This window comes from Tripterygium wilfordii, chromosome 4 (assembly GCF_013401445.1).
Source record: "Tripterygium wilfordii isolate XIE 37 chromosome 4, ASM1340144v1, whole genome shotgun sequence".
NCBI lineage: Eukaryota > Viridiplantae > Streptophyta > Magnoliopsida > Celastrales > Celastraceae > Tripterygium > Tripterygium wilfordii.
In genome coordinates this window covers 4,630,559-4,641,483 of record NC_052235.1, presented here as the reverse complement: position 1 = coordinate 4,641,483, position 10,925 = coordinate 4,630,559, and the positions used below count along the sequence as shown (strand labels likewise).

At 36.7% G+C, this 10,925-nt stretch overlaps 1 protein-coding gene and 1 long non-coding RNA gene across 25 annotated transcripts; both read right to left on the bottom strand.

Annotated features, from left to right (window-relative positions):
• Positions 1-1,478: 1,478 nt before the first annotated feature.
• On the bottom strand, positions 1,479-5,010 carry LOC119997975. Of its 24 annotated transcripts, none has more exons than XR_005468113.1 (11): positions 4,777-5,010; positions 4,322-4,420; positions 4,096-4,219; positions 3,876-3,982; positions 3,740-3,757; positions 3,488-3,588; positions 2,953-3,314; positions 2,758-2,841; positions 2,524-2,663; positions 2,082-2,157; positions 1,479-1,895 (listed from the first exon to the last, which is right to left on the bottom strand). It is a non-coding gene; the product is annotated as an uncharacterized LOC119997975 (long non-coding RNA). The 24 variants fall into 24 exon arrangements; XR_005468106.1 differs by having other exon boundaries at positions 2,082-2,124; positions 2,953-3,367; positions 4,777-5,008; XR_005468108.1 differs by having other exon boundaries at positions 2,082-2,124; positions 4,090-4,219; positions 4,777-5,007.
• A 1,308-nt stretch (positions 5,011-6,318) lies between these two features.
• On the bottom strand, positions 6,319-8,761 carry LOC119997527 (AP2-like ethylene-responsive transcription factor PLT2). Its single transcript, XM_038844615.1, has 8 exons — positions 8,611-8,761; positions 8,144-8,519; positions 7,929-8,011; positions 7,680-7,777; positions 7,520-7,593; positions 7,352-7,402; positions 7,171-7,247; positions 6,319-7,058 (listed from the first exon to the last, which is right to left on the bottom strand). Exons 1-8 carry the CDS (start codon positions 8,759-8,761, stop codon positions 6,319-6,321), a joined length of 1,650 nt encoding a protein of 549 aa, XP_038700543.1.
• Between the last annotated feature and the right edge of the window lie 2,164 nt (positions 8,762-10,925).

Here is a 10,925-nt window from a genome sequence, read left to right as displayed (position 1 = left end):
ATCTATATTGTTTCCTTTAATCATATATAAGATAGAATCATTGGATTTGTACTAAAATAAGGGAAAACAAACTTTTTTCTAGGAAAAGTTGAATAAGAAACCATTTCACTTTGTTTTGTAGAAGCGTGTGATGGAATTTCCACAAGTTTCAACAATATCAAGCTATTAATAAGAGAACAAAAAGATAGAAAGTTTAGCAATATATGTGTGTGTCCGTGTGTATGCGTGTCTATGGTGGAGTTGTCCTAAAGAAGCCTAGGCACAACCATACATGCTTTTTTGATCAATATACGAATTAATCTAACATATCTTTCATCACAAGAGAGGAAAAGGAAGAATGTTTGATTGAACAATAACTTGTTTGGATTATGTGGAAGCTCCTTCAATAATGGCTAGAAGTGGGAAACAAGCATTGACACACTAGTTTTATGGGTGCTCAAAACTGGTCTATTGCACCATATATACTCCAACAGCTCCCACCAAGACACATAGAAAAAATGAAAAATAATTATTTTTTTCCAAGGTTTTTTTTTTTTAATTTATTTATGATCATGAGCTTTTACAGTCGTTGGATCGTGTTCTGATCATAATGTGGGTCCATGTTTGATGGATGGAGCAAACTATTGTGCATCATTCACTATCCTCTGCAAAATATTTTCATAATTGATCAGTAGATGGCATTGTACCTTCCTGATCATGCCACTACTCCCACGATGGGAAAAGAAGGTGGATTAATGTCTACTTTTGATTTTTTGGTTTCGTTTCTTTCTGGTGTATTTAATAATTATATGTATAGTGATTATTACGGACATTGATGTCATGAACGAATTCAAGTGTAAAATCATTTCAAGACCACTACGTACAAAAGATTGCTCAGTCTAGTGATTTAGTTTATATGTATTAAGCTGTTATGATGGCACACGGACACACACGCCTTTAACATATATATATACACTGGGCTTGTTTGGGAATGCTGTGAGGTGCTGTGAGGTGTGGTGTGGTGCTGTGAGTTATAAAACTGTGGTGCTGTGAGGTGAGTTGGAACGCAAAAAGCTGTTTGGCGCATCACTTTTAAAACTGTGGTGTGGTGCGGTGTGGTGCGTTTGACATATCTAAATTACGGTTATATTAGATAACTAATAATATTAATATAAAATCACTTAATGTTTATATTGTACATTAATCTAAAATAAAATAATTGACCTAATTTGATTACGTAGAACAATTCAACATACATTGTAAGCGTTTGGGAGTGCTGTGAGGTGTGGTGAGGTGCTGTGAGGTAAAAAGCTGTGGTGCTGTGAGGTGAGTTGGAACGCAAAAGCTGTTTGGCGTGTCACAAAAAACTGTGGTGCTGTGAGGTGTGTTGCAACTGAACGCAGTGCAAACGTACTGCCAAACACCCACACTAGTGTATTCCCCCGCGCGTTGCGGCGGGAGATCAATAATTTCTGAATATGTGTTTAAGAAGCACACAGTGAATAGAATACCAAGTTGTTGTTTATCATCATCAAGAAAACTACAGGTGTTGAGTAACACCATGAAGTCCTTATGGAGTACCAATCTGGTATGGGAATAATCAAGCAAAGGATGGTTCCATTAACTGATCGTGCACAACAATTTATATATAGCAATTCCCACTCGGATCGCTTCATGTTCTCTCCCATGTTTCCACGATCAAGTACCCCTTTGCCATCTTCCTCTTTAAATCCATTTTAATTGGTATTTACCAAAAATTACACAAAATAAAAAGGCAAGAAAGAAGAGCTTAATTATATGTGCAAAAGAAGAATTACTGATGATGTTGGGCTTAAATTAAGAACCAGACACAACACCAGCTCCATCCATTCAACAGAGCCATGTATATTTTTGCCTTGCTCGCCATCATCATTCACCTGCACCAAGCAAGCGGTTAGAAGTTACTTAAAAATGTAGAAGTAACCAATAAAGTGTTGATTTGTTCTTATGGGCGACGCAAAAGAATGACATTTAGAGCCAAAATAGACCAAATAACCAATGAAAAAAAGAAACAGAACTGGTTGGTCATTTTGGAATCTTAATACTGAATTCATTCCATTTACCTCCTAGTTTTTGGTCTATGATTTTACAGTATACATCACATACCTGCAAACAACAGCTTAAAACATAGTTACATACCTGCAAAGCCAAAAAGAAGAAGAAGTTAGGAATGAATCTCATTGATGTTTTATCAACATCTGCTACCATTAAGCCAATTTTCTTTGTTCGAGAGATTAGACAAAAATCCACTAAAGTTCAAACCTCGCCATAGTGAGGATTGTCGAAGGTGGCTTTGGGATTTCCTGGGGAGAACATTTTGCCATCACAATAACAATTTTTTAGACAGATTGGAAGGGCAAGTGTCCTTCCAGTTGAGATTATGAAAAGAAGAAGTATTTTTTGAACTGAATCTATAGAAAATAGGGTAAGTTCGAAAAAAGGATGGTCTTTAGTGTATTTGCCTGATACTAAACACGAAATATGGTTTTGTTCTCCTCAATATACCTCGATGGAGGAGGATGAATTTGTGGGCACCTAAGACGTCCTTAAGAGCAAGAACATACGAAGCCGAGGACTGTATTCCCCATTGCTGCAACAATTTGAGCTCTTCCTGTTACCCAGTCAACTTATAACACCGCGCCCACCTGTTCAGTTTTATATAATCTCATCAGCATAACGTCACTATCAATTGTTAGTTTCTACTTGTAGATCCTGAAACAAATCACAACACATTCAGACCTTCACTTGTCCTCTCGTATCTTGGAGTTCAGGTACTTCTTCATAGCAAGCACACTATTTGCAGAAATGTGAGATTGTCAAGGCCTATGCATCAATAATTAGAAAAGAAATATAAGTACAATAATCCCCTGTATTGTATTGAAGGTGACACTGACAAAAATGAAGTAACCGACAAAGTGAAATCAAGAGACATACCTGCAGAATCAGGAACGTGGCTGCTCTTCGCACAACTAAACATCTCTTCCCAATAACCATTCAAGACAGCAGCATACCAGCAGACTCCAACATAAATTGTAGGGGCAGGTGCATAATAATAAAAATAAGACATCAAAAAATTGTTTATCAGCTGAGAAAACCAAAAATAATGCCAGAACAAAACTATGCATGCAACAGTACGACAAAATTAGAAAAGGAAGCATATCAACTATACACATGACAAACCAATTCTTGGTTTGAACAACCACAATGGAGCACAAAGAAGCGCAAAAGAACAGTGTGATAGCAATTACCTCATTAACAATTGCTCCATTGGGAAGATGAAAAGCAGTATCATTCAACTACAATACAAAGCATCAAAGACGACATTTTAGTTTAAGTCCATCCTCTTTATCTACATAAAGCAACAAAAACCAGCTATTGGACATTACAAATTTTCTTGAAAGGAAAACAAATTATTTGATAAACAAATTAACGACACTGAGGTAAATCTATAGGAGAAAGCATAACACACCTGAACACAACAATCAGTAGTAACCCAAGATACAAACGCATTGTAGGAATAAGCAAGAAAAAAGCAACCATGGATGTGCATCTCCATAACAGTGAACAACCCTGCTAGTGGACATCAAAAAGGCATCAGAGTATAATACAAATGTAGTTCAGACATACAAAAATTTCTCCAATTAGATCTTAAAAAAAAAATTTAATAACTCAACATTTGTATAGCTGTGAGTAGAATTGCTAGGAAATAGAAGATCATTACCATTGTCTTCCATGGCCACTGCACAAAAAAGGCATTTAATTTAAGCTGTAGCAGACAGACGAAATGGCAACATGTATGGAAGACAACACGCTAAGAAGGAAAATTAACAAACTCAAAAGGATTTCAGCTAACAAACTTGGAATACAAAAGGCAAGCCAACACAATCTCAGAACTCCGCCTCACACCCGCAGCTCAATCCCGCACGAATACCCACCCCGTGGTGTGATGAAAATTTAAGCTCACCTTTCATGCATATAAAAAAAATCCCACATGCAATTATCAGACTTGAGAGATTGAAAGAGGAGTTATCAAACACAATTAGAAGTTCTAAAAGAAATATAGGTTCTTACAAGCACCTCTCTTTACACACAAATAAGTGGATAATCCGTACAATGGAAAATGCATAATCTTGAGCGCAAAGATAATTAACAATGAGAACACACACTAATAATTGGGTTCTGGGTACTTCTCCAAATCAAGCTGAAAAAGAAAAAGAGAAAATATCATAAATTCGTCAAATTACCTACCTAATTGGAGGTGCCTGAGACACCCAAAGACCATAAAAGATCAGAAATTACGTACCTAACTGAGCCGGAGCAAGTCGAACAATCCAACACGACACACCAAATCACCCACAGAAGCTACAAAAAATTAGCAGACTAACAAATTAAGGCAACGAACCTACAAAACAAAAGGAGATCCAACTCAGTCTCACAAATCCGCCTTACACCCATAGCACAATCCCGCAAGAATGCCCAGAACACAACTAAGCTGACTCCTGGTTGTCGAAGTAGCAACGCATACTATCCAAAATAATTTTTAGTGTTTAAAGAAACAGACAAACACCAACAAACCATATACCTTCAACTCTAGAGAAAGAACGAAACCCAAATCGCAACTCAAAATCACTACCCACAAACAAACACAAACAACGAAACCACACCCAATATTTGAAACCAGGGCAATAACTCATGGCAGCCCACAAACAACCAATCACGACCATCACAGAAACAAAACAACAAAGTCAGCTGACGAACCTACAAAACAAATGGCGATAGAACACAGTGCCAGAACTCCGCCTCACACCCGCATCACAAGCCCGGAGGAATACCCACAACACAACTGAGTTGATTCAAGCACCAAGCAAGTATCTGCTGCAGTTCATGAACCCAGAGTTTTGCTTTTGACCAGAAGACGACAAATAGAAGTCTCTAGCTAAAACAAAAAACCGATGCCGTTTCGAATCATCAGACCATCTAAAACCCTCTCCGCATGAGCTACAAATGACGCCGTCTCCATCGAAACACAACCAAGGCAGAAAACGTCATCGTTTTCCGCTACCAGACAATGCAGGAATCTCAACAAAACCAGAGCCAGACTCGCGACTACGAAAAAAACATTCTACTCGCCACCACAGCACAGGCTATATATGTCGCGCAACGTGGCGGCAACGGGGGAGTACTTGAAACTGCATCCGTCAATTGGACCTCCCTGCTGGGCCTTTTAGTTCAAGTATTGACAATTAATTGTCCAGTGGGCTTCACTATCTTGGCCCTTTGCAATCTCGGTGCTTTGCTTGTGGACGGGTTTTCTATGGGCTATATGAGAAGGCCTCAAGGGGCGAACCGAATTTACCGAAATTTTTTGTTTATTTTTTTTTTAAAAAAAGCTAGGGATCCCAATAAAAAAATCTCAGTCATCCTAGTAGTGAATTTGTCCATTGATTGATATAAGTGTAGGGACCCATAAAACCTGATGATTGAACAAGAGAGTGATACATCCACTATTGGGATGATTGTCATTTTTTTTTACTGAGATACCTATAACCCAACTATCTATATGTATGCTAAATGCATGCGGTGCTTTACAATTCCTCAAATCATTTTAGAGTCTAAAATTTTTGATCTAACAATTAAACTAAATGCCAAATCACATGTTCATTACTTTTATTCTAACAATGTCACTCAATCTCTCACCTCACTTATGCCTTTTGACTTTATTAAAAAGAAAAGCAGATGGCTTGACATGAGAATTCCAGATTCTAAAATTCAAGAGAACAATAAAAACAATATAACAAACAAATTTCTTATTCTAAAGGTTAACAAGTTAAGTGACAATATTACTCTTCACTGCTAGACAAATTGAAGCAATAAGGTGGTGAAAGAATAGCAGAATAATTAGCACAAAGTACCTGATTTGAACAAAGAAGAAAATTTCATTATTCCAAAATTTGGGTCATAGTTGCTTGTTACAACCCATAAAGTACCGACATTTCAACATATATATGTATCAGCAAATTTTTCAGTCAGTCACTCCAGTCCCCACTTAAAAACCCTAATCCAACTGACTTATCCTCAAGAGCAAATAACAAAGTAAAGAGCCCAAAAAAAAGCAATTTTTAGTTAGAATTTTAGTGCAACTAAAATGAAATACCTATGCTCAATCCCATGCTTCACTTAATAAATTAAGCATTAAAAAACAATAAAAGAAAAAACAAAGAAAGAAAGCCTGGTAAATTGTTCCAATATTCAAATTAAAGTCCCCTCCAGTCAAAGATGTGTTGTTCTTGAAGCAATAAATCAGTCATTCCACATTGTGAAGAAACTTGGGTTATTCGAACCCTGAACGGAGTCACCGGACCAGCTGCCATACGCACCAGAAGGCATATCATAATCAACCTTAACAAGTGCAAGATCCTCATGAGCAGACCCAACTATATTTCTCCCAGTAGAATTCGATCCCAATCCAATCCCATACTCTCCTCCACTGTATCCACCACTAGAACTCCCATTATTGTCTACAATAGTTGATGAAGAACCACCCATGTCCATCAATCCATGAAGTAATGCCGGATTATTTTGGATATAAGAATTGTAGATCACCGGGTTCTGGGTTGCTTGCTGGAGTTGGTAATACCCACTTTGTTGGTGCAATTGGAGTTGTGTTTGAATGTAGTTTTGGTAACTTGAGCTGTCCTGGTAATGAGAGATGTGTTGGTTTTGTAGAGTGAGAACTGGTTGTGGGGTTTGGTCATATTGGGTTTGTATTGCAAGTGGGTATGCAGTTTGTATTGAGCTGCTTGGGCTTCCTCCATATTGAAAACCAGGACCAAGAGCAATCATTTCTTCTCTTTTACGTGAAGATTCAAGTGCTTGTGCCTCTTTGAGGCGCTTAGCGGCTCCTCCTCCAATAGGCAGAGTGTTGCTCTCCATTATAGCTTTTACATCGTAACGGTTCATGTCGAAGTTGGTCACTGCATTTAGACCTCTGAATTTGATGGCAGCTATGTCATAAGCTTCCGCGGCTTCCTCCTCAGTGCCTACATATATTATTGAGTTTAGTACGCTGTAAATCAAGTAATATGAAGAACGAGCGGAACTTAACGTAATAGATTGCAGGCATGGATCATGGATGGGAGAGGAATAACTTACTAAAAGTTCCGAGATAAAGATCTTTGTTTCCAGCAACTCTACCAATTCTTGCTTGCCAGCGTCCATGTTGGTGATGCCTGCTCATATCGTACATACATAAGATAATGTGCAATGAGAGAAAAAGAAAGGAAAGAGAGGGAGAGAATGGGAGAGGGAACCATTCAATATATGTAGGTGGTACCTTGTGACTCCACGATACATTGACGCACCCCTAGAAAAGCCACTACTCTTCCTGATATATTCAAGGAAAAGATAGTTAGCTATGCCTCAATATGAATTCCTACAGCATAATTATGGTTAGTGAGACATGCTCATGATCAGCTTGAGGAACCTCTTCGTTAATTCTTACCTTCTTATGGCAGCTACATGTTCTTGTCTGGTCATGTGCTTCATCTCCTCCAGTTCCTTCTCATAATTGCCAATCTGCATGCGTTAATCCAAACAAGAAAACAACTACATGATTTCTGCTCCCATTTGTTATTGTTTAGTTTCCATAGCAAGAAACAAACCGGGAAATTTGTTGTGGTGGATGTTCCCCAGTACTTGAGTGCAGCCATGTCGTATGCCCTTGCTGCTTTCTCTTCTTTGTCATACCCACCCAGATACACTGCATGCAATGTCACAATGTAAACAAAGTAAAACACCTAATTTTTTTTTATAAAAAAAGCCGGTTATTAATCTTTCAATTTTCAAATATCAATAGCTTTTCATGAAGTAAAGTTAACAAAAAGTAGAAGAAGTATATATATTAACTGTACCTTGTCGACCCTTCCTTGATTGTCCTTCCCTTCTACAGCTATTATCCCATAGATGAGCTTCATACCTTCCTGTCCATCTATGCCTATATATGTAGCCAAACATACGTAAACTCCATTCATTTATGCTCAAGCTCTATTAAACTAGTCAAGTTTTTACCTATGTAATTGATGAAGATATATATTTTATATAGTGATAAATCCTCTAATTTGTGTACCTTGTTACTCCTCGATATATGGATGTTCTTTGACCGAATGTATCTAATGTCCTAGGAGCGGCTTCAACAGGAACAGTATTACTCTTTCCGCTAGTTTCACATGTAGAACCCTTACTACTACCCATAGACAGTGTCAATGACTGCAAGTTGCTACCATTCTCTTGAAACTCGTAGTTGTTGTTAGCGGAAGCTCCCACAACAGCATTTTGCACAGGCACAAGAGTACTATTGTTTTGAAACAGGCCATAATCGGATTCATTGGCTTGAATTTCATTGTAGACCACAAGATCGGACTGCGTATCCGATTTGCTCACCCCGAGAAAATCTGCAACCTTTGGCACTTCATTGCTTCCATGTGTGTTCATTAGATTCCATTCTGTAAAATAAAACAAAATTTTGAGTTAAAAGGAGAAAAGGATAGAGCGAGAAAGAAAGATATATAGAGTGAGAAGAAGATATTTATGTACCATGGGGTTGAAATGGGTGGTCAATGTTGTCATTGACTAACCCTAGATTGAATTGATGATGAGCTTGAGATGTATGCATATGTGATGGCATGGAAGAATTGGTAGGAGAATGAGGAAATGAAAGCCAGTTGTTTGAATTCATGGACCCCATAATGAATATATACTTCTTTGAGTTGTTTTCCTTATAAACACTTGAACAGTCTCCCTGAGAAAAGAAAAAAAAAATAGTTAGTTAGTAAAGAAGAGAGGACGAGTAATAAGCGAAGACGGCTGTTGTTTGATTACCAAAACTGATTAGGGTTTGCAGTAGTGATCACCTCCCTCCCTCTCTAAAAAATGTTCAAATTACTTACTGAAGAGTTTATGTAAGAAACATGAGAGGAGGAGGAGGAGAGAGGGTTTGAAAAGAGAAAATTTAAGAGAAAGATGCACACTATTTAAAGTTTTAAACTCATACACACGGAGATATCAATAGTTTGTTCCTTTCTCAGCCCTTTTGCAATTGTCATCTTAAAGTGGTCTCTGACCCTTCAACAACACTTTCCAACACTTAAAAACTTTAAGTCATCAGAAATTAATAATATATACTTAATATTTTATATAAATATAAGAATATTGGACACGAGCATTACTTTATAATATATATATATATATATATAAATCATAATTAACTTGATGAGTGCACATTTCAGTCTTGAATTAAGACAAACCCACAATTCCAACTGGAAAAATCCAACCCTAGCTAGCTTTCTCTCTCTCTCTCTCTCTCTCAACCCCACTTGGTTTATTGGAACTCTCCTCCTCGTATAACGCAATATATGACCCCCCAAAGCCCAGCATTCCCACACTCTTTAAATCCTCTCTCTCTCTCTCTCTCTGATTTCCATACGCACGAGCTCTGAAGATATCTGATGATCAAAACCCATAAACCAGGGAAGATCTCTCACTCACAAATTATATAAGTAACCAAATTTGTAGATCCCCGAGTGTCTCTGCATGTGTTGATTAATAGAGATGTATTGCATGTGTAGTACATGCAATATAATACTGTATTTATCCGACATATTAACTATTAAAAGTTCTAGAGTAGGAGTAAGAGCTAAGAAATAAGAATGAGTTCTTTCATGTTCAAAATTGAACCACAGTTTTCGATTATAAAATTGGGATTCAAAATTAAAATAATTAAGATTTGAAGGATTTTACTTTGCTTCCCCCAAGTAGAAATCTGTTGACCACCTAATTGATTTTCGCACCCCATCAAAAAGTTAAGAAGATTCAGATTATATTAAAATTAAAAAATTTCTCATTTCATGTCCTAGATATGCATACTTAATTAGAAGCCTCGTATTTCTTTATGTTCTTGCCTTGTGTCCTCCACTAAGCCCAATTAATTTATAATATTAGAAAGTTTAACTGAAATTGAAAAAAAAAAAATCAATCTTGCTATGTTAGAGACATAAAACATCATGAAAGTTTGAGTCATCATCAAACAGGTGCATGTATGTAAATGTATACACACATATGCATGATACGTTCATCATGTATGCTAAATTATTAATCCTTCAATGGATACACAAATCCAAAATTGATTCAAAACCCAAACTATTTTTCACGAGCCATATATCGCATGTGAATGTCTATATATGCAAGCCAAAAGGGAAAAGGATATATGTACTGATCGGTTTCATTTGTATAAAAATTGGTATGATGAACTTTCTGTGCACACCTGATCAGTGCCAGTAAATATTACATAGTTATCGGAATAAAACAAAAAAAACACCTTTTTTATATACAATACAAATATAAGAAAAAAACAGAATCACCTGCCATTGTTGATTATTTCACAGAAGTCTCTGACAAATTCCTTAACATATATGTAAGTCTACGTTGACCAAAGTTCACCACAACAAGGAAGCAAGGACCCAAGTCTCTCGCTTTCTTCCCTAGCCTCTTTTCACCTTCAAAACCCTAGAAACTAAAACTAATAAAAAAAATTAAAATAAAACTTGATGAAGGATTGAACTGGTTTAGAAGTTGAACAAACAGATTTCAGAACCTATTAGTAAAACGTGTAACCAGGGAACATTACTCTCTCTCTCTCTATGTATTATTATTATTATTTTTTGAAAAGTGTTTCCTGGTATTAATGGCAAGAAAAAAGTTAGTTGAAGTTAACGAGTCTTTGTGTGTTTTTCTCTGATTAGCAATTAATGAGTTTGTTCTATAAAAGAAAAAAAAAAAACAATTGATGAATAATTTGTTTCGGAACAAAATATACTGTATATGGGTATTGATAACATGTGCTTTAAGGGTAT